The sequence below is a fragment of the Hypomesus transpacificus genome, chromosome 17, assembly GCF_021917145.1.
Source record: "Hypomesus transpacificus isolate Combined female chromosome 17, fHypTra1, whole genome shotgun sequence".
Lineage (NCBI taxonomy): Eukaryota > Metazoa > Chordata > Actinopteri > Osmeriformes > Osmeridae > Hypomesus > Hypomesus transpacificus.
Genome location: NC_061076.1, coordinates 9,511,346 through 9,535,983, shown reverse-complemented (window position 1 = coordinate 9,535,983; position 24,638 = coordinate 9,511,346). Strand labels below are relative to the sequence as shown.

At 42.8% G+C, this 24,638-nt stretch overlaps 1 protein-coding gene across 8 annotated transcripts in view; it reads left to right on the top strand.

Annotated features, from left to right (window-relative positions):
- cep112 (centrosomal protein 112) overlaps window positions 1-24,638 on the top strand; it is a 206,211-nt gene that overhangs the window by 169,546 nt on the left and 12,027 nt on the right. For all 8 annotated transcript variants that reach the window (XR_006957363.1, XM_047037685.1, XM_047037687.1 and 5 more), the window contains 2 exons: window positions 2,667-2,816; window positions 20,022-20,111. Coding sequence is in view for 7 of the 8 variants with exons in the window: in XM_047037685.1 (XP_046893641.1) it covers window positions 2,667-2,816; window positions 20,022-20,111 (240 nt within the window). In the remaining variant the exon portion in view is untranslated. The remainder of the gene's footprint in view (window positions 1-2,666; window positions 2,817-20,021; window positions 20,112-24,638) is intronic.

Sequence of the window (24,638 nt, the reverse complement as noted above, 5' to 3'; positions counted from 1 at the left end):
CCTATTTGTCTGTGCTTTCCTGAACTTTAGTGGCTGGGATTGTGTTCCAGGGTTTCTGTGCGTACCCCTTGGGGCAGCTCTATCAAATGTAAACAAGAGGCCTTTGAACCTCAAAGCCTAACCCTTGTTGTTAACCTCTTAGTGTCTGACAGGGGGCACCGTTTTTCAAGCTGAGCTGCATGGTTAATACCCCCAATTAAACATACCACACCATACGCTATCCTGACTGGGGAGACACACAGCCATGCACACACAAACACCCACACCCAAACTTTTGTACACACACCAACCACATAGACAACATGTGTCAATCGCACACACTCATACACTTAGCACGCTTCCCTAATTAGCATCTCTGAACGCCTACTGCTTAAGCATCTGGCTGTGTGAATGAACGTGCATATTGACCTGTGAGCCAAGAGAGGTTTCTCCCTCTAGTCCTCTGGTACTGATGAGCTTGGGGGGGAGGTGGCGGAGGAGGTACTTGTGAGGGTAGGGGGGAGCTCCACGCTACATGTCTGTGTTGGTCTAACGTGGGACCTGACATAGAGAAGAACTTTATAACACGCTACACCGACATTGGGTGAGGAAGAAGAAGGTTGTTTGAATTATACAATTGGACTACAAATGGAATAGACCACATATTTATAGTAGTGCTGGCAGTTAAACGCGTTATTAACGGCGTTAACGCAAACCCAAATTACCGTGTCAATTTTTTTATCGAGCGATTAACGCTCTTTTTGACCTAGCAAACTTTGTAGTTTTTTTCACATTCTGTTGCAACAACCACTGACGTTAGAAAAACTACAATACCACACCCGATCTAGCTACACCGGAAACAAAACAACAGGCACGCCACACACACTTGTTTGGGCTTGCGAGCCGGCTAAAGAGTAGTAGCAGAGCCCGTTTACGGATATTAGACATTCTCTGGTAGTAGGCTAACGTTACGTTTTGAGTTGATTGCCAGCGCCAGATGCCGAAATGGATGCCAATAAGATTCAGAATGGAAAGTTTACTTTTAAAAGGTTGCCAAATGGTTCCATTGACAAGACCAAAGTGATCAGTGTGTTCTGTCGTTGTGAACTGAGCTATCATCGCAGCACGTCGTGGAGTCTAAAATACAATTTTGATGGCCAAGCACACAGCTAATGCGAATTCTCCGCCCGCTCGTCAAAGCCAGGCGATTGCAATGTTGTATTCAATTTTAAAAAAAACATTTGCACGAAGCAATTCGAACCACTTTTCCATGTCGATAAGAGCATTAAAATTTGAAAAAAGAATGGATGAAAAAGAAATCAAGGGATATTTAGAAAATGTGCGATTAATTGCGTTCAATCGCGAGTTTACTATGACATAAATGCGATTAATCGCGATTAAATATTTTACTTGTTTGACAGCTCTAATTTATAGATGAATGTTGACTGCGTGGCGTTATTTTAACCATCGTGTCAACCAGTCCCCTGACTACCACTGTTGCTCTCCTCAGCTCACAGAAGGGCAAATGTTGCAAGCTTTAAGGGGGTGATGGCAGGCTGTCAAATTAAAGCTCCTTGTCCAATTATAGTCTAAGGAAGATCTAGCTTTCAGGGAAAAAAGGTGGGAGAGTGAGGAGGTACAGGGTGAACAAGAAAGTCAACGGCCTCTATCGCCTGAGGCCAGTAGAGATGCAGAGAGGAATCCATATTGCTCAATAATAATTATGCCGGGAAATGATGTTCCCATAATAACGGAGCCATTTGTTGCTTTCATGTGGCTAACCCCCCCTAATCCTCCACCTCCTCTGTCTCTCCCTGTCTCCCTCTGTGGTCACCCAGTACTCCTACACAATGAGGGGATTCCAGTTAGGCTGCTGTTTAGTTAGAGTTTATGCACAGCAAACAATTATCTGTCTAGCCTGTCTCTCTCTCCCTCTCCTCCTTCTTCTGTCCCGATCTCTTCCCTTCCTTGTTCTATTTTCCTTCCTCTCCTACACATTTTCCCAGCTACGGCTTAAATAGAATGTTAATTTTTGACTGGAGGATTTCACAGCTCATTTTTCATCTTGGTGTATTCGATGAGTTCACCAACACAACGTCACTGCTTTTTAAAAAGTGTTTCACTCCCTTTCTCACTAACTTTTCTCTCTCTGTTAGGATTTCTCCCTTCTTGGAAAACAAGCATCACTGAGGAAATAGATGAGGTAGTGTTTTGTAGGCCAACTGGATGACAGTTGAACCTTGGTCACCTGTATTGTCTTTGAAAGCTAATGAGACTAGGCATGTCATAGCAGAGTGTTCAGGGAGAAAGGGAGGGAGGGTTTTTATTTTGCATCCGTTTTTGATGTTAATGTTGAATGTTGTTTTCCACCCACTCTTACACTAGCTTGCATTATCATCAAAACTCCTGTTTTTGGACTTCACACTTACAGCAAACACGTTCATTGAAGCCAAAGAGAAGCAGAACAAATGTAACAAGGGTAGGGAAGCTCTCAGTGCTGCTTCTTCACTGTGCATCGCAACACCCAGGACTGAATTAACGCCATATACGACCTCTAGCCATATAGCTCCCATGAGCTTCCCAAGGCTCACATTTTATGCTCACCTACATCAGTTTGTCAGTCACATAGAGTAGTTACAGTACACTGTGTCACCACCCCATCTCTCTCTCCCTCCCTCTCTTTCTAGTGGATCGCGGAGCTCCAGACGTCGGCGTGTGCTGCCAAGGAGGAGGGTCTGAGACGTCGTCAAGAGCTGGAGAGACAGCTGGAGGAGGCTTTGGCACACTGGGATCAGGAGAGGAGGACCATGACCAAACATGCCATCTCAAACACCAAGGTGAAAAGGCAATAGCTTGGGTAACACTTTACAATAAGGGTGCATTAATTAGCATTCATTAATGCATTAACTAATGCATGAATCATCATCAGTTAATACATAACTCAGAAAGTACTTAATGATGCACTGATCATGAACACATCATTTGGTAATAGGGAGTCACATATGATTTACTAATAGTTAAATATGGAATCATGTATCAATTCCTATTGACATTAACACATTAACTGATAGGTGAGTTAACTACTTTAGTTAATCGTGCAAACTATGACTGTTAGTTAACTGTGTGAACCAAAACCCTGAGTTAACAGGGTAATTCATGTGTTAATTACTACAATGGCGGTATCCATGGATTGAGACGGTAATTAATAATTTGTTAATAGTAATGTGCCTCCTCAAGTAAGTTAGTAAGACTTTTTTTTATATAGCACATTTCATACAGGAATTGCAGCTCAAGGTGCTTCACATAAAATCAACAAAAACAATAATACAAGTGATAACAGTAATAGCTCTCAAACATATAACAAACCAGACTAGCCACACTCTATCTGCGGTCTCTCGAATCAGTCTTGGATCCGAGCTGCCTCGTGCAGTTTCCACACATATAACAACCCAGACAAGCCGCACTCTATCTGCGGTCTCTCGAATCCGTCTTGGATCCGAGCTGCCTCGTGCAGTTTCCAAACATATAACAAACCAGACAAGCCGCACTCTATCTGCGGTCTCTCGAATCTGTCTTAGATCCGAGCTGCCACTTGCAGTTTCCACACACATAACAACCCAGACAAGCCGCACTCTATCTGCGGTCTCTCGAATCCGTCTTGGATCCGAGCTGCCTCGTGCAGTTTTCAAACATATAACAAACCAGACAAGCCGCACTCTATCTGCGGTCTCTCGAATCCGTCTTAGATCCGAGCTGCCACTTGCAGTTTCCACACATATAACAACCCAGACAAGCCGCACTCTATCTGCGGTCTCTCGAATCCGTCTTAGATCCGAGCTGCACTTGCAGTTTCCAACCCTATAACAAAACACATGCACTCTTGCACAGTCTTTGTGGTCTCTCGAATCCGTCTTAGATCCGAGCTGCCACTTGCAGTTTCCACACATATAAAAACCCAGACAAGCCGCACTCTATCTGCGGTCTCTCGAATCCGTCTTAGATCCGAGCTGCACTTGCAGTTTCCAACCCTCTAACAAAACACATGCACTCTTGCACAGTCTTTGTGGTTTCTCAATTAAAATAAACTAAAATAAAGTAACATAATAATAATAATAATAATAAAAGCTACAGAATAAAAAAATACAATAACTCAACAAAATTTATAAAATGTAACACATAATAGTGCAAGTCAAACACAAGCCGCAATCTTTGCGGGAATACAAAGCAAATCCATAAAAACAATAATATAACTACTACCAGTTGTAAGGCCCTTCTGAGATAAAAATTAGTTAAATGCTTTGGTAAAAAGGTAGGTTTTAAGCTGTCTTTTAAAAATGTCTAGCGTATTTGCTTCTCTGATATTTATGGGTAATTTGTTCCATAGTTTTGGGGCATAATTGGCAAAGGCAGCATCACCAATCTTCTTATGGCTGCTTCCAGCGACCTCTAATAGGCCTGCATTTGATGATCGCAGTGTTCTAGCTGGTGTGTAGTTTATAAGAGAGTTAGCAATGTAGCTAGGTCCTTGTCCGTGTAGAGCTTTGTATGTGAGGAATAGGACCTTAAAGTCAATTCTGAAGGTAACAGGGAGCCAGTGTAAAGTAGCTAGGACAGGACTAATGTGTTCTCTCCTTTTAGTTTTGGTTAATAATCTAGCTGCAGAATTTTGAATGAGCTGTAGTCTTTCAGTGTTTTTTTGGGGAAGACCAGCGAAAAGTGAAAGAGTGAAAAAAAGCAGTTTTGGTCACTTTATTAATGTGGGAGTTGAAATTCAAATCTGAGTCCAGGATTACACCGAGACTTTAAAGTAAAGTCATAACACGAGTTACATTCACTAATCATTTACAAATTATTCACTCAACAAATACTTACTGTGCATTACAGTCAAAATAACTTTTTGACGAATTGATGACTACCATGCCGTTTGCAAAACGTTTTATTTCACTCGAACAACACATGCAAGGCCACCTTTCTAAGAATAAGTCCACTTGAAATATCGACCAGATCTTCCGTAGAAAATGTCTGGCTGCAACAGATTTACATTTACATTTACATTTATTCATTTAGCAGACGCTTTTATCCAAAGCGACTTCCAAGAGAGAGCTTCACAAAGTGCATAGGTCACTGATAATAACAACAAGATAGCCCCACAGCATTGCGGGTAGTCAAAAACAAGAAGTACATATTGTGAACAACCAAAAAATAGTGCTAAAGGGAAGAAACCATAAGAGCATGTAGTTAAACAAGTTAAAATTACACAACATTAATCTCTAAGTGCAGGTGTACCTGTAGGAAAGCAATAAAAATAGGATTAACTAAAAAAAAAGAATACAACAGTTTAAATCAGCTACCACTAACCAACAAGAGCAACAGTCTAAGCAAGAGTCATTGTGAACCTTGAGGAAACTAGCGTTGGGTTCAGCAAACCATTCCTAAGTACCATTGTACTCCCGGAACAAGTGCGTCTTGAGCCTTCTCTTGAAGGTGGAGAGACAGTCCGTGTCTCTGATGGAGGTGGGGAGTTGATTCCACCACTGGGGTGCCAGGCAGGAGAAGAGCTTGTGCTGGGACCGGGCGGTCTTGAGAGGTGGGACCACCAGGCGGTTGTCTGAAGAAGACCGTAGGTGGCGGGTGGGGGTGTAAGGCTGCAGGAGAGACTTGATGTAGTCGGGCGCAGTCCCGTTCACTGCTCGGAAGGTTAGTACCAGGGTCTTGAATCTGATGCGGGCCGTTATGGGTAGCCAGTGGAGGGAGATGAGGAGCGGGGTAACGTGGGAGCGTCTGGGTAGATTGTAGACCAGACGGGCCGCTGCATTCTGAATTCTCTGAAGAGGGCGGGTTGCGCATGATGGGAGACCGGCGAGCAGCGAGTTGCAGTAGTCCAGATCCTGGATTCTGGACCGATTCATGACGGTGAACTTCTATCTTCGAATGTTAACTTTCCACTATCGCCTAAGCTCAGCATTATACATCAACTTGAAAATGGTGAAAGCTAACAGAGAATAATTAAGCATTTGAATGGTGAAGGCAAACTACGTGGAGCTGACTGACCTCACTCATACAAACTTAACAATGCTTTTTACCCATTATAGTTAGACCTATACTAGCTAGCTAGTCAGCCAGCTGACAGGCTCTAACCTATCTAGTAGAGACGCTGAGGTGATTATCGAAATGATCAAAAACAGTATATACTAAAATGAATGTGGCTAGCAATTTTGCCAAGCAAAAAAACAGAAATAGGTTGCAGCAGTTTGTCTCTACTACAGAAAGAAAATCTGCGACGGGACTGAATTAAACCCTCCGTAGGTTCGGCGACTTTTTATAGTACAAAATAGCTGTCAATCAAAAGGAGATGCAGTCTTTTGACACACCCTCCAATCATCACACAGAAGCCCAGCGTCCAGGCCAGCCCACTCCTCCATTCACCCCCAGAGACGCTGAGCGTCCAGGGCGGGACATAATCGCAGCATTTATCCAATGAGCGTATTGTTTTGAAACACTGAAAAATCTCTTCAGAGAAGCCTCATGATGTCCATTGAAGCTGGGCTTCAACAGGGAAATGCACTGTGACGCTACGGGAATGTATGAGAAGGAAATTAGTTAGTCGACCTGCTACTATACGCAGCTGATTCTGAACTAATTCGTCTTCGAGATGAACGTGTTCTAACACATTTAAAATTTTAACACTATAGTAAATATTTTACCATACATTTTTTGATATTTTAGGGGAAGCTGGTCCGTGTACGTGAGTTTAATTCCTTATATCATTATAACGGAACACAGATGAATACGAAAAAAATCTGTGTACCCTTTGTTCTTTCATTTTTCCGTTTCAAAACCAAATCGGAAAAACCGAAAAACAAACTTGTTTTTTTGTTTTTCTGTTTTAAAACCAGAACGGAAAAACAGGGAAAATGAACAACAGAAATTACCAGTTCTGTAGCGGTTTTTCTGTTTCAAAACCAAAAGGGCAAAGGGAAAACAGAAAATCAAGGCATATAAATTCACTTCAAGTTTGGTTTTCCCCATAAATGCAATGCGTGGAACTTTTTTCGCCCAAATCACCAAAGTCCTATCCTATTCACGACTACATGCTGCTGAAAACAACATGTAAGCAGCCTAAATTTGGCAAATTTATATAATTAAAAAAAAATTAAATTGTGTCATTAAATATGCATGCACTAAAGGACCGACGAATCAGCGTTAAGCATATTCCTCTTCTATTTAAAAAGGGTGTTGTAATCTTAATCCCATCCCCTAACATGCCGAATTCATGGGCCATATGAAACACATGGACCAAAATGAAAACATTTGCATGTTTCCGGCCACCCACGTGGCCAGAATTGTGTGCAACCATGCCCATTAAAAATAATTTGATTATTTATGATGAAGTGTACAGGTGAGTACTATACTATGCAAAGCAAAAGTAATATTTTTTCGCCTAACAAAGGAGCTCATAGGGATGATTGACAGCTATCACTCACCCCATTTCTGCTTTGTAGGACATTTTAGCCCTCCTTACCTGTCATCACATGCTTCAGCACTGCAGAGAATCTCACCTATTCCCCTTTCTCCTCCATGTCACTATATCTAAACTCACATTACCCTTTATCCACAGGGGGTGTCTGCGGACATCACTTACACACAGTACCCCTCTCCGCAATTAGGCACCCTTTTAGGCATTGGCCAGCTACCAAGCCAGACATGCTTAGAATCAACGCTCCATTTAAAACATGCTTTTTAGCGCTCCCTATCAAGCACTGAATTAGTGAATTTGAAATTGTGTTTTGCAAATTAAATGTATCTTCAGTATGTCTGGTCTATGCATTGTATATCATTGAGTCTAATGCATTTAATGGATTTGTGTATGTCTGTTGCACCAATTGGACATGTTATATTAACATACACATTTGTTCCAGATGTGTAGTAGTCAACAACAATGGGAAGTGGGGCCAGGTGAGGGTCGACCATGGAAAGGAGTTTTACCTGTGCCTGTACATGCAGGAAATCCCCCGAAAAACAATGAAGCTTGCAGCCATCTTGAACTGTGCACTAGATGCGCCTGCACATTTCCACCAGAATTCCACGATCAAAATATTACAATAACGAAACAATCAAAAACTTCATTTTCCTGTTTTTCAGTTTTGGTTTTGAAACACAAAAACCGCTACAGAACTAGTGATTTCTGTTGTTCTTTTTCCCTGTTTTCCGTTCTGGTTTTAAAACAGAAAACCCAAAAAACAAGTTTGTTTTTCGGTTTTTCAGATTTGGTTTTGAAACGGAAAAATGAAAGAACGAAGGGTACACGGATTGAAAAACTTTGTGAGTTAGTTTTTTTGCAATAACGGAAAAACGAATTTTGACGTGTTATTTAGTTTTCTCGTTTTTTAAACACAAACCTTAAAACAACTTCATATTTGGATTTTTCTCACGTGGGTGGAGGTAAGTGTGAAATGCCTGTCATTGGGCGAATGTGTCGTCAGCACTACCTGTTCCTTCAAAGTAAAAGTTTCCCCCATCTAACTCGATTAGCCTAATATGGGTTATCTATCAGTTACATTTTAGGGTATTCACGTTTATAAACTTGCCAATTAATCTTTATTGACTTAGGAGTTCGCCCTTCCAACTTCACTCAATGCATTTACTTTTTTAGGGCCTACTGATATCTACAGGCTAAATAAACTAATGTCAAAATGCTGTAGGCTTAGTCGTGTTTTTCCATTTATATTTGTATTAGTAATATTATAAGATCACATCAATCAATTTTATTGGCCCCTTAGTGTGGTGGTGTTGCTGTAAATTGTTAGCTAACTGATAGTGCTTATAGATTCAACATTCCATTGAACTTCTTTCACACAACTGTAAAAATATATACATCATGGCAATTCTAAATGTGCAGAGGAAAATGGAATGTGCAACTGAAATGCAGGGATAGCAGCATGTGAGGTTCTTATGTACTGATGATCCTGTGCACCCTGCTCAGACACAGCTTGTGCATGTGAGGTTCTTATGCACTGATGATCCTGTGTACCCTGCTCAGACACAGTTTATGCATGCCGCCAGGCGCTTGACCTCCTCCCTGTAGTTTGTCACTGACACAGAGTTTCATGCATTCAAATTTCCCCCCAGTCATCTACACACCATACTCCACTAATTGAATGGTTACTTTTAAGTGTAAAAAATAAGTTGCACTATTAATAATACAAAAGCTGTGTCAAGTTGCATGGGTAGTTTTGATGGAGAGCAATCTTCAAGACATGCCACACATCTTTCATTGGATATAGGTTGGGGCTCTCACTGGGTCACTCAAGGATATTGACCTTTTTATTCCTTAGACTAGTGGTCACCAATCCTGTTGCAGGAGAGCTCCCATTGTGTATAGGTTTCACTCCACACAGCCTTAGCTGCCTTAGCTGTTAGTGAGTGGTTGCACAACTAACTAGCACACACATGGTGTACTTTTCTCTGTTCCTTTGGGATGCAACATTCAAGTACCATACAAAGTCAAATACGTTTCAACACCTAACTGCACCTTCTCTTTCTGCATGAAATACTGTATCTTAAATATATCCAGATACATGTGTTAGTTATACTACATTCATTTAAGAACTCTGAAATCCAAACAAACATTCAGGCACTTAAACTTAATAAAAAATTTCATTTCTGAAGAAGGGTCATTTCATGTTTCAAATAAATTTTATTACAGACAAATGCAAAAGGGCAACATGGCGTTAAACTTGGAGCTTTTTTGTATTAGAACGTGTTCCGTTATAATGATATAAGGAATTAAACTCACATACACGGACCAAAGTTAACATAGGAGTTCACCGTCATGAATCGGTCCAGAATCAAGGATCTGTTGCAACCAGGCATTTTCTACGGAAGATCTGATCGATACTTCGAGTGGACTTCTTCTTAGAAAGGTGGCCTTGCATGTGTTGGTCGAGTGAAATAAAACGTTTTGCAAACGGCATGGTAGTCATCCATTCGTCAAAAAGTCATTTTGACTGTAATGCAGGATTCCAACTCATAATAGAGTTTATTTAAATGTTGTCTCTGAAAAAAACGTAAAGGCCGATTTATACTTCTGCGTTTTTACGCACATGCACACGGGGAACGCCCTCTCCGTCAAGAAACGCCCTCTGCGTGTCCTCTCCGAGCCCCTCGCAGAGCTCTGCGTGCACCTCCTGATTTTCCTGACTATCCGTCCGTCATTTTACGAATACCCCTTGGCTGTGATTGGTCCGTATTAAGAACCGCTTGCGTCAGGGGTGGGGGCGGGGTTGCCATGACCAACAAGAAAACAGAATCCTTTGACCGCCATTGTAGTAAGTTTTTACAATTCGTATTTCAGCTAAACAGTACATGTAAATCAGCATCTGAATTAAAATGTAACGAGAAATGGGCAGTGTAGTTGCTGAAAATTTGATTATTTTATTGATGAAACGGTTCATTTGTAAATTTGCTCCGACTTTTCGATAACCTAGCTAGCATCGCAGTGCAGAGCCATCTACTGTTCTGGCGGTGAATTGCTTTCAGCACGCAGAGCCGTCGAAGTAGTATAAATTCAACCAATCGGTCCGACTCCGTCCGACTCCGTCCGTGCGTCTGTCCGTTAACGGAGACGCAGAAGTGTAAATCGGCCTTAAGTATTTGTTGAGTGAATAATTAGTTACATTTACATTTATGCATTTAGCAGACGCTTTTATCCAAAGCGACTTCCAAGAGAGAGCTTTACAAAAGAGCATAGGTCACTGATCATAACAACGAGGTAGTCCCAAACATTGCAAGCAGCCAAAACATCAAGCATACATTATGGAAAACTAAACAAGTGCCAAAAGGGAAGACCCATAAGAGCATGCAGTTATACAAGTTTACAAATTAAAACAACATGAACCACAAAAAGTGCAGGACTGTAGCTGTGGAAGAACAATCAATAGTAACATATTTCACAGTGAGTACAAGACTTAACTTCGTTATAACTAACCTACAAGAGCAACAAGTCACTCAATAAGAGTCATTGTGATCCTGGAGGAAACTAGCAACAGGTCTAGCCAAGCATTCCTAAGTGCCGTTGTACTCCCGGAACAAGTGTGTCTTGAGCCTTTTCTTGAAGGTGGGGAGACAGTCGGTGTCTCTGATGGAGGTGGGGAGCTGGTTCCACCATTGGGGGGCCAGGCAGGAGAAGAGCTTGTGTTGGGACCGGGCAGTCTTGAGCGGTGGGACCACCAGGCGGTTGTCTGAGGAAGACCGTAGGTGACGGGTGGGGGTGTAAGGTTGCAGGAGAGACTTGATGTAGTCGGGTGCAGTCCCGTTCACTGCTCGGAAGGTCAGTACCAGGGTCTTGAATCTGATACGGGCGTTGATGGGTAGCCAGTGGAGAGAGATGAGCGGGGTAACATGGGAGCGTCTGGGTAGATTGTAGTTAATGATTAGTGAATGTATCTCTCATGTTATGACTTCACCTGAGGAGGCACATTATTATTAACAAATGATTAAGTACCGTCTCAATCCATGAATGCCGCCATTGTAGTAATTAACACATGAATTAAGGTATTACCATTAGTTTACCCTGTTAACTCAGGGTTTTAGTTCACACAGTTAACAGTTATAGTTTGCACGATTAACTAAAGTAGTTAACTCACCTATCAGTTAATGCGTTAATGTCAATAGGAATTGATACATGATTCCAGATTTAATTAATAGTAAATCATATGTGACTCCCTATTACCAAATTATGTGTTCATGATCAGTGCATCATTAAGTACTTTCTGAGTTATGTATTAACTGATGATGATTCATGCATTAGTTAATGCATTAACGAATGCTAATTAATGCACCCTTATTGTAAAGTGTTACCATAGCTTGTTAGTCAACCACTAAGGTTAGGAGGTTAATGTACAGTAGTCAACCACCAAGGTTAGGAGGCTAGTGTACAGTTGTCAACCACCAAGGTTAGGAGGCTAGTGTACAGTAGTCAACCACCAAGGTTAGGAGGCTAGTGTACAGTTGTCAAACACCAAGGTTAGGAGGCTAATGTACAGTTGTCAACCACCAAGGTTAGGAGGCTAGTGTACAGTGGTATGGAGGCTATGTAATGTACTATAGTCAGAAGCTATGTAAATTGGTTTTAAGAGACCATGGGTTCACGCAGTGTCATTTGCTTAAATTAAGTCATTAGATAAGCCATTTCTACTAGAAACAAGTCCAACTAGATTTTAAAACGTGAGATTATCACACTCAGTTAGATGTACAGTTTTTGCAGTGTTTGACAAAAAAACATTAGTCAGGGCCCGTTCTGCAGTACAATGAACTAGTCGATCTTGTCTGTCTCCACACAGGGAGGGGAGCTGCACTAAACCCTACACCCCAGACATGCCTTCCCTGTCTGGGCAACACTTTCGTAAACTGGACACGGGTCGTCTTTTCTTTTGTCAGTGCTTTAAACAGGGTCACAGTGGTGTCCCTTTTCATGATGGGTTTACAACCTCTAGCTCACCCCCGCAGTCGCACTCGACTTCTCTATCTTTTCACAGCAACTGTCTTCAAGTGTCTCGCGTCTGGGCTATGCTCCTAACTCAGCCTGTCTGCTAAATTATTTAGCTCGCCAGACAACCCTCCTCTTTACCCTTTCTTCCAACCTTTGAAGTTATTTCTACTCCGTCTCTTTACTTCTTTCCATCCTGCTCCATGCACTTTGCACCTTTTTGTTTCACTTGTTCAGGAATTTGGTCAGGGAGGTGTTGCGGATTGAGACTAAATGGTCCATGTCGAGGTCTAGGAGACTGTTTTCAATCTTCTCTTTCAGATGGTTCATTTCTTGGATACGGGGGGGAGAGGATTGTGCGGCACAATCAATGACGGCAATACATCAGAGAAAGGAAGTCAGGAAAATACTACAAATTGAAAAATCTAACTTGTTTGTCAAGAGTGACAAAAGACCATCTCCAGACTCATCTTCTGTACGAGCTACATTACTTTTCCAATCAGTTGTCCTTCTGTCATGAATCATGAATGAATGTAACACACCTCTGTACAGCTTAGTCCAGGGACCACATCTGTTACACAGTGGCAGGGTATGTAGTGTATGTTGTGTCTGCCATGGGCCATACAGGATTTTCTTTTAACCTACAGACTAGACTCCATGTCCTGTTAGAATCTCATTTACCTCCGATGGAAGGTGAACCCCCTTTCTTTCCCCCTCTCTTTCTGTTATTTAGCTGGTGTCCTCATTATCACCATCCTCCAGTGGTAACAGCTCTCTAATGAGCCTCCAATTAAATGATGACTTGTTGATTAAAGTCCAGCCACAAGACAGAAGGGGGGGCGGCGAGGGGGGACGTGATCAGAGAGAGAAAAGAAAGAAAGAGGGGGGGGGGAAATGGCAAATGGGGAGGGAAAAAAAGGGTAGAGGAAGAAGAAAAGGGGGGGGCGGACAGGAAACAGAAGGCAGAAAAGAAGAAAGAGACTGAACTGAGGAGAGGGGGAGAGCAGGCTAGCGAAGGTTTGGCCTGTGGTTGGAAGCGTGTCGCTGGCCGACATTGTTTCCATGCCGCTCACTTCAAAGGCAGCTTATGAAAGCAGAGGGTCTTCAGACAATGAGAGAGAAGAAAATAACATCAATGTTATCTACGCCATTTGAATGTAATAATCCCAAAACAGTTGTTGTGAATACTAGACAATATCAGATGTCCCTTGTTCTGCCGGCCGTCTGTGTTAAACCGCTTCTAGACAGCTTTAAAAAGTCCCAGGTAGTCTCTTCTTTTGACCTTCTGAAAACAAAACAAAGGAATGTAGCTAGGGACTGTGTGTATGTGTGATTGAATTTGTGTGTGTGATTGAATGTGTGTAAACGTGTGTGTAAACGTGTGTTTAAACGTGTGTGTAAACGTGTGTGCGGCCTCGGTCAGTGACCGAGGCTGTGTGTGGGCAAGATTGGGCAGGAATCCTATCATGCCACTTTTGCATAACCCCCTGTTAGTTTGAATATCACACATCAAAAGCTTTGAAGCTTTTGAAACTGGCGGACGTGGCCCCAGAGGATGCTCCATGGGAAGACAGGGGGATTAGACCTGCTAGGCTTAAGGGTCGACTGGTTTGGTCCAAATAACCAACTTAGTTTTGGCTGTCCTACACCTACTTTATACACAGGGTAAAACAATGTAGAAAAAAGTAATAAGCTCGTCATCAGGCTACTTGTCCTGTCTCAGCAAGGTGTGTTTGTGTGTGTGATTTTTTAAGCCGTCCTATTATATCGGTCGTACTGAAGTAGCATGTAAATTAGATTTGGCACTGGAACTGTCCTGTGTCCTACTAATACAGGCAAACACATACACAAACTCATACACAGCCTACATACACACATGTATTAACGCACCATAGATGAAGCACACACTGATGACAAGATACCCCTTTTCCACCAAAGTAAGTGCTTTTTTACTGGTTCTGTTCATGGTTCTTGGAACTTTGGTGCTATCTAGAGAACCAGCCCATGTTTCCACTCCATTTGGACCGGTACTGTAGTAATCAAGGATGCATCATCAACGGTGGGTGTTTTTGGGGGAGTTAGTTTATTATTTGTTCTTGTGTCCGAGTGACCCCAGCATTTGTCAATCTTCAACAAGTTTGGCAAACAGCTTACTCTTTCTTGTGCCACTTTCTAGCTTTCCCTGAAACTCAGGTGATGACTTAATCGTCACAAAGCATTGGGTTTTGTCGGCAGACAATTTCTCGCTTGACACCTCCATTGTTGCCTTCTCCATCCTCTCCTACCCACCTGTAGAATATGACACGCCCACTTATGTCGGGTTGCACTTCAGGTCAAGGACAACCTGCAAATTTTTGGTTCCTGATTGGAACCAACTTTGGGGTTCTGCACTAATTACTTTTTGGTCATAAGGCCCGGTCCAACATTACGTGCGCAAACCGAAACAAAACCAGTTGCATGTTGGTGGAAAAGAGAACGTGTCACAACCCACAGTCCCCACATGTTGCTGGGAGGGGGTATGAGGGAACAGCCCCATCGCCAAGACACCAAGAATTGGAAATCTCCTCTCCTGGTCTTCCTTTGATATTTTCTCTACTTTAGGTGATCTCCGCTCCATCCAGGGTTTAGGGAAGTAGGGAAGGTTGGCTTTTTAAAAAGGTTGGGGTGCAGAGTTGTATCTGTATGTGTGTGTATGTGTGTGTGTGCGTGTGTATGTATCTGTTTGTGTGTATCTGTGCCAGTGTCAACTCTGCAGCTGCCAGATCTGACAGAACTCAAGTCCATGTTTTCCCTCCCTTGGGATTTCTCACTCTAACTCGTTCTCTCTCTCTTTATCCTGCTGTCATTCCTTTCTGACACTGTGTGTCACCCTTTCTGTGTCTTCCCCCCCCCTCCCCACACACACACACACACACACACTCACACACACCTCGGCCTGCCAAGGGGGGAGAGGTGGCTGGTGAATAAACAATGGAACCCCGCCCATGGTGTCACCCAGCCTGGCTTTGATCAGCATCACTGTTCCTGCTCCCCACAGCAACACTTCCTGTCTCTGTCTCTCCCCTCGCCTGCTCTCCCTGACACACACACACATACCTCACACCACACACACACACCTCTTCTTGTGGCCTCGGTATCTGTTACTGTATCAGTAGCGTGTCGTTGACACAATGTGAAGGTCCTGCAGTCACATCCTCTGTGTGACATCTCTCACACACACACACACACACAATACAACACTGACTGCTGTATTGTTATACAGTGAAAAAGACACACACTCCTCCTACACTGCTGTACTGAGATCAAGCAACAGCAGTAGGCTGGACTGTAGTTACGTATGCATTGGTTCTTGTGCTGGTTGAAAAGATGACTTTGCCTGTGGGAAGGACTGGCAGTACGGGATCAAGAGCAGGTGGGTGAGAGTACCTTCTGCTGCAGTACCTTCTGCTGCACAGGCAAAGAGCTGTTTCAATCACGTGTGTGTGTGTGCGTGTGTGTGTGTGTGATTTTGGGGAGTGGAGGGTTGTAGGGATAAGATGTCTGTGTATCTATATATAGATATATGTGTCTGTGTGGTGTTAGCTGACTGACGAGTTTTCCGTCTGTGGGTAGATTCCCAGCAGTGTTTGATCCTTGTATCAGAGGAAGTGGAAGGACATAACATTCCTGGATGCTGTGTGAGAAACACACTTCTAAAACTGGTTGTTCCCATCCTTGATTGTGATTGGTTATATTGCATTCCATGCCGTTATAAAATCCAGCATAACCTCACAGGTTGTCCTCATAACATTCTTTAGCATTCCATATTACTGCGCATCGAATATTTCAAATTGAAAAAGACGGCAAAGATGTCCATCTGGCTGTTGCGTTGCAACGATTTATGTAGGAACTATACTTTGTAGTAGCGGAAGAATGACGGTTTATTATTAAACTATTTTGTTTCTAATTGTTTTTATTGATGAAACCATATCAAATATTTGTAGTAACAGTTTTAGAAAAGCAATAAGCCCCACGAGTCCGTGGTTTACGCTGATTTTAGAACAGGTAAGGGGGTTTTCGGCACTCCGCTTCGCGTCGTGCCTAATAACTCCCATTACCTGTTCTAAAATCAGCGTAAACCACGGCCTCTTGGGGCTTATTGCTTAAATACATTACAGGAACTGGACTGTAGACCATGTATGGATAACAGGAAAGCCCCTTACTGTCCATCATCAGCATGGCACCTAAACACACACTAGAGGGTGTGTTTGTTCATTCTGCCGACTGTCCTGTACAATGACAAGGATACATCATTTGGACAAGAATCAAACAGAAACACACACCTGTATAGTATTCCTACTCAAACTGTGTAGTTGTACGTGTGTGTGTAGAAGTACATTCTGTGTGTGTGCACGCACATACTGTGTGTGTGTGTGTGTGTGTGCGTGTAGAAGTACATTATGTGTGTGTGTAGTACATTCTGTGTGTGTGCAGGCAGTGCTGGAGGCGCTGCAGGCAGAGGTTTTCTCCTGTCTGAAGCTGTCCTGCCTCAGTGTCATTAGAGGATCTCTTTAATCTGTGTCTGGGAGAATCTTCTGACAGCATACTGCAAATAAAAGCAGCTTCCACATGAAGAGGAGCGCTGCCTGCCTCGGCTAACAAAACATGGCCTGGAGTTTAAAGGGACCCCGGGCCTTTTTCATCCTCCCTCACGCTCTCCTTTTTTCTCTCTCTATTTCTCTGTTTCTTTTACTTCACCCGAGGGAAACATTCTTGCCTTATCTTTGCTGAAGGACCACCCAGGAAAGATGACTCAGGTCTCGCACCGCTGTGTGTGTTTGTCTGTGTGTGTGTACGCTATGCACACTTGTTTAATTTAGTAATACACTCACCTTTTAGAACTTGAACTTCAATATCAATGCATGCCTACACCTCTTTCTGCTCTATTGATTTATCCCACTCTGCAGGCATGATAAAGACCATATCACCCTCCCCATCTGGACCCTGTTTAGAGGATCTTCCATAGAAAATCACACACTCGCTTCCAGAGTGTGTGTGTGTGTATGTGTGTGTGTGCGACTGTATGGGTCTGTGTGGATGCGTGTATGTGCATGTGCATAAGGTATGTCTACATGCGTCCATACATATGTGAGAACAAGAAAGATGCATTAAGGGAAGGAGAGTGATGGATAGATAGAACAATATATAAAGAGAGAAATATAAATCACAGCTGGGCCACCTGGGACGACAAACCCTTCAAAGTAGGGGAGAAAACATGCGGTGTCCAGGGTGTGTCTGGGATCAGGGATCAGTAGGAATCCTTGCCAGGACCCCTGCTCAGATCTGTTGGAATGAGAATGGGCTTTATCGTTGGAGGATCAGCCGCTTGACCTAGATCCTATTCCTCTAAGCTCCAAGAGAGGGGCTAAGGCTGGAGATGGATGCTCACCGAGATGCTATATCCAGGGGTTATCCACTCTAACGCTGCCCCTTGTGGTCCTTCAGCTCTGGTTGAAGGGTTTGTATGGAAGTAGTTTGTAGGCAGGACCACCATTGTCTCTAGAAACAGTTAGATATCGAGATGTGTGTGTATTTAAGTGCAAAACAAGATTTCGGAAATGTACAGTACAATGTTACAAGGTGCTATTGAAGGATGGGGTTAGCATGCCCAGGCAAGGACATATCTGTTTACTTTGATCTCACGTCATTTCACTCAGATGTAACTTGTAGGTTAAGTGGACTGGAAATATGTTCCTATTCCACAATTTCTAGATTATCTAGACCTACTTCTATCAGAATGGTCCATGAAGGCCCTGGCCAAATTTGGGCGGGGCGTCTGTCTGAGAGGGGTAATGAATGCAATGACAAGCAGTGACTCTAAACCTGGAGGGCTCTCATTTATACACAGTAGTTCCACTGAGACATCCTTTTGAATGCTGCTGAAGTGGTGACTCAGTGGTCTCTCAGTGATCAGATAAGGGAACCACATTAGAAGACCATCCCGCCATCCAGCCCTTTTTCCTGGAACCTTCCTTCTGAAGCCCCCCCACTACCCTGGAGGTGTGCCTGGGAGACCCCAGAGAGTTGACGTTAAGGTTAGGACGGGGTCATCTGTTTGCATGCACGTTTTCACACCCTGAGTAATCCTACTTTACAGGGGGCGATATGAGTCACGAGTGTGCATTTTGTTGGCAGCACACAGCAAAAACCTCTGAAGGGCTTTCCAGACCGGATCCACAGAGCTGTTCTGTCTCAGCATGGAACAACCTCGCATGATGAAACTAAAGGAAAGGAGTAGGATGGTGAATAACAAAGTTGGACTATGGGGTGGCTTGGATCCAGACAACTGAGCTAGAGAGAAAACACACTGATTAATATCATCAAGAGGCTCATAACCATAGGCCAGGACATTCAGCCAACAACTGGTTTTATTAGATGATTTCAGTCCAATATTTAGCCAGTAAGGGACGGTAAGGTCTGTTTTGAAGAAAAGCCATAGATCGTCAACAGCAAACAATTTGAAAGCAGAGTCAGTCAGGCTTAATACTTGCTGATGTCTCATGCATCCCAAAAATCTAATTATTTAATCAAACAAATTCAAAATGTGTTTACTTTTAACTCTACAGGATATATTATTTCAGATCTGTTTTACAGACGTATTTGTTTTTTTGTGGACTGGATGCTTCACTATCCAGGAACTGGACTTGAACGTGAAGAGCACAGTGGTCATGGTAACCTCCTGAACTGTGTTTCCCTGGAAATAGGAGGGAACACTTGCACTATTTACTCTCACACACTGGAGGGAACTTCTTATGTATTGATGATTACCAGGGATTGTGTGTGTGTGTGTGCATGCACACATGTTATTTGCATGATGTGTGTGTTCTGCCTTTCGTGAGGACTAATCGAAGCTGGCGTGTGTGCGTCCGTGTGTGTGTGTTGGACATCTGGTTCTAAGTCACATACAGGAACTGTGCCTTTCTTTCCACTGCTATCAGTTACAGAGACAGAATGAGGGGAAAACTCCTGTACCCTTTTGACTCTTTTCTACATACTCTAGATCTCACACACACTTTGAGACTTCGGTGCCCGTTGAGGAAATAACTGATGTTATACAACAGTATGGATATTATCAAATGAATCACCTATACATAAAAGGTGTAGGTGGCATTAGTATTTAAGTGTGAAGACAGAGTGTGTCTGACTTTTAAACCCCTAGACAGAAAGCTTATTCCCTGTGTAAGTCTCTATCTGTCCTTCTCTGAAATTACTTTCTGTAATGAGCACAGCTTTCCAGTAATTACTGTCACGATTTATGATTAGCCTTTTAACTCAGCTAATCTAACACTGCATTTCACTATTTCTCTCTCTTTCTCCCTCTGTCTGTCTTTCTCTCATTTTCTCTTGTTCTCTTGTCATTCTCTCTCCATTTCTCATCTTTACCTTTGAGCCTCCTCTCCTTCTCTGTGTCTGTGCATTTCTATATCTATTGCTCTAACCCTCTCTCTCCCTCTGTCTCTTTCTCATTATCTCTCTCTCTCCTTCCATGTTCCCCCCTCTCTCGTTCTCCCTCCAGGCTCTGCAGGAGAAGGTGGAGAGTCTGCAGAGACAGCTGCATGCCTCAGAGAAGAAGCTACTTAACAAAGAACTCGAGAATCAGGAACAGGTAACCATTGCTCCCCCCCCCCACACACACACACACACATTCCACCTTCCTCACCCCATCCCCACTCTCTTCACGCCCCCCCTTGCCCATCCGCCCCCCTTTACCCATCCCCCCTTTCCACACTCTTAGTCTCTCTTTCTGTCTTTCAGCTCCACCCCACAGTCTACACCACAATCACCCTATCCTCCCAAAACATGATCCCTCCCAGTACCCTTGTATCCATCAAGTCCTGACCCCTACCAACATTATTCATCCACTTTCTTCTCTCCTTCTCACACCTTACCTCTCCTCACCTCCCCACTTTGAGTTTCTCTCATACCTTCTCTCTCTCTGCTTACCCTCCCCTTACACACACACATGCACACACAGTGTCTCACAGACCTCCAAACTCAAGTCCATGACCAATTCCCATCACACCCTCCAGGTGGGTAGGGACAGTACACCTTCTCTACTTCCCTCTCTCTCTTCTCTCCTTCTCCCTCCCCCTTTTCTTATTCACCCCTACTCCTTAGTTTAGATAGAGTCAGAGAGATATACACCCTTGAACATTTCCCAAATTCCTTGAGATCCGGCTTCAAGAGCCAGTGCTGGGGGCCAGGAATACCACAGCCACTGAGGTTCAGAAGAAAACCCTACATACACACACTTCCCTGGTCTGCCGTGTAATCAGGAATTTCCATGACCTTGACACACACAGAAGAAAAGAGTAATGACCAGGTTGTGTCTGTGCATTCTGGAGCTTGGTATGTACACCAGAGACAGACTCTTTGTCGTTGTCGTCCCCAGACCAGACCACTGACCATTGACACATACTTCTTACACCCCTGTGAGGATCCCCCAGGTCTAGGCTGCATAAATCTACAGGAGGGGTTGGTGTTTTAGTGGGCTGTCAGCCACTGACCTCTTCAAAGTTCATCCCAAAGTCGTATCCTGAATCAACACTGCAGTGATTCAGACTCTCATAATTGTGCCACCTTGAATTCCATACCTCAACTTATAGAGTTTTTCTAAACACAATTAGGAATAGCATGTATTAGGAGAACACTATCATACTTGGAAAACGTGGGTGAGTAATAATGGTACTTTCTGCCATCGGACTTTAGAATTTTGCTCCATCACGTTGTTTACATGCTAGTGTGTGTGCGAGACAAGTTTGGGCCTTTACTGCTTTCTGGTGATAGTGGTAGGCTGCTTTTCATAAGGAATAGAGGATAGAGGCTGCCTGTGAGGAACATATCTTCTTCCACCTCATAAACCCACATACTAGCCTAGCTTTCTCTCTCATCGCTCACCTAAGGTCAGGCCTCACGCTCTACTGGAGTTTGTGTTTGTGTGTTTGCAGGACTTTTTGTGTGTATATAAACTTATTAATTTGCGACAGATTCTCTCTCCTTCCTCGCATTGATATTGCCCTAGTTTATCTGCCAAGATGTGTCTTTGTAATCCGAGCCTTCACACACCATAACAGCTTTTTGCCCAGACTTCACACAGATGTTGGCTGACTGTTTGTTCCAGGGCCCTAGCAGGCTCCGTACCTCTAAAATGGCAGATCAGCTTCTCATTGTAAGGTTCAGACTCTCAGGAAGTACAAAAGTTTAGGACCACAGGCCTTTTCAATACATTATAACATGAGTCATGAAGTAGTGCTTCATGAAGTTCAAATTAATACCATGACAGTATCCTAGAAGCGTATCATATAAACAGATTGGTGTTTAAGGTGTACTGTGTACTGTGCGGACCTAAATGAAGGAGGACTAGTTCTGCAGCCGTCAATCTCTTCTGTCCCCAGCATAGTTTCTTGTAGTTTCACAATCGATCAGCAACAGCTGAGCTAACCCATCCCTTTTCTCAGAATTTGAGATCTGTTCCTAGTTCTAATCCGTCCTGCCTCATTGAGTTGTGCAGTTCTGTGAAGCACTTTGTATATTCCTCCTCAGTGAAGCGTTTTTGAGTTCAAACCGCTCCTTGATGAACTGCGAGTGCAAACTCATAGATGTGGCGATGGAAACTTTGTGAGTGGCATTGTTTTTGATGTACCCCCTTGTATCTGTCAAAGGTTTTTGTCACTTTGGAATCTTCCCGCAGCACAACCCCCCCCCCCCCCCCCCCCCCCCCCCCCACCTCCTGCTTCATTAGCATACATCAAGCTTCCTGGCGACATCGCCAAACTTCATTTGAACGTTCAAAGTGTCAAGGCCTTGTATTTTTCTGCTGGCAGCTGTCAAAAACACCCATGTGTCACAGTATCAAGCAGCAGGAAAAGTGAAACCACCAGCATAATCTAAAGACTATATATAGATGAGATTGTTTGAGAGGATGGAAGAAAAAAAAAGATCCTGCTCTTCTTCGTCTTCAGTATGGAGAAGCGGGCTTCATCAGAAACAGGCCCAAAAAAGGAAGAGGCCTAGAAGGGGGATGAAGCCGACTTCCCAGAAGTTCTGATTTGTTCCTCCTTTTCGCAGATGACCAAAAGCTTTGGAGAATACTTGCACTTTTCTTTTTCTTTACTCCCTCCCTCCCTCATCATTCGGAATCTGTCAATGACTAAAACCTGGCAGTGAGGTTTTTCATCAGTGAGCACCTTCAAAACATCTCCAAACATTGTCTAATTGGTAAGCAGTCTCTTTTAGGACTTGAAGGGCTTTACAGTACAAATAAAAATGCAGGGAGAAAGAGATGTGGAAAGAGATATGAAAACTGTCTGGAAGACGCAGAAATGAAAGTGTGTAGAAAAGGCATGCATGTTTAGTTTTTTTAGTTTTTTTAATGTTTCTGGTTCGTTTTTATTTTGTATCTGTGCATAGGTACAGTATGGCCATGAGGGGTTACTGGGTTCAATAGGCACTCTCTGACCTACTGTAAAGTGGCAGTTGTCTGTAAGCTGAATCCATAAACATACATAACACAGTAGACCATGACAGTGTTGTTGATACATACAACAGTGTAGAGTGTAAAAATCAAAGCTTATGTTTCAAAGACAGCCTCTGCTTTGTTAAGGCTGACCAGTGCATCCATAGACTGGTCTTCAAACTAATAACATTTTATTTTTTACATTAATTATGTAAGTATTTCAGTATTACAAAAAAGTCGACCCGCAGATTTTGCAAAGACTTATTTTAGTTCTCTCAGTCCTTTCCACACCCACATTTAATAATCTAACACAGCTGCTTATGAAGTCATTAGGCTGGGAGCTAGGTAGACAATGCTATTTTATAATACTGTTCCTCTCGACCAAAGGGGGGCTCCTCCCAGGCCCCCTTCACTCCATCTGCCTGAATGTAGTTGCTTAAACAGTTACCACCCAAAAGAAAATGCTTGTGGTGATTCCATCTCTATCTTTCAGATCATACACCACATTTAGCTCCAATACATTACATATAATACAAGACTTTAGGCCAAAGGAAGACTGGATACTGTGTGTATAACTTTGAGGATAATCAGAGCAGACATCCCATGAATTGTTGCTTAACAGTCTACACATGAGAAGAATGCTGCAATGAAATGGGAACGTTTTGATTTTGAAAGCGTTTATTAAAGATGCTGTAAAGCACACCACAGAAGAATGTGTTGTTAACTACCCATCCAAATTAGAATGAAAAAGAAACACAGACAAGTATGTTAAAATTAGGCTTTGAAATCATAAGAAAATCGTGTCGCCTGAAGGAACTGAAGCTCCGCCCCTTCAAATGTATTGATTTTACCAACAACAGCAACAAGTAGCTAAATTAATTGCAGATATCAGAACAGACCTGAGTGTTTTATGTGTTAATTACTTTGTCTTTGCATCATACCAGCTGAGTAACAGAATGCAGGTTATATAAACCGTCTGTGATCTGACGTAGATAGGTTGGGTTTTGCCCCCGCCTTTACAAAACCTGAGCTGAAAACGGGTGAGAAACGGTCTCACTCCACATTTCAGTGCGACAAAGTTTTTGCGCTTTGCACATACTTTCAGTAACTCATTTCACATGTATATAATGTACTAACAAGCAAATCATTAAATTTGCTTTTCAGCATCTTTAAGGATGTGTGTTTTTTTACCCGGTGTTTGTAATTTCGGTTTGAGGTGGTCAACTGTTTTGTCTGGACCACTGAATTGTTATGACTGTAGCCATGTCTATACATAGAAATACGTTTTCAAATGTGCTCATGTCTTCACCTCTATTCTGAACTCCTTGGAATCCTAAATTATAGACTGCAAAGCCATTTTTCACATTTGTTTGAAAAGAATCCTCTCAAATTACTTAAAACTTAATTTTTCACAGAGAAAAAAAACGTTAATTGATGGACTTTCTGTCTGACATTATTGCTCTGCCATTTTTAAATAAGTAGAGAAGTCAGGGAACAGAATTTGGCATCGTGGCAGAGGCCTAATTTACTGCACACTGTGCTGGGACAAAAAAGGGGAGCTCCAGTGTGTAGAGATCATTTATACTCTAACACTTTGAAGTGCTTCCCAATCCTTTCATTGTGCCCAGAAAGATTAATTACTAAAAGCCAGAACAATCAGCTAAATCCACAACAGGA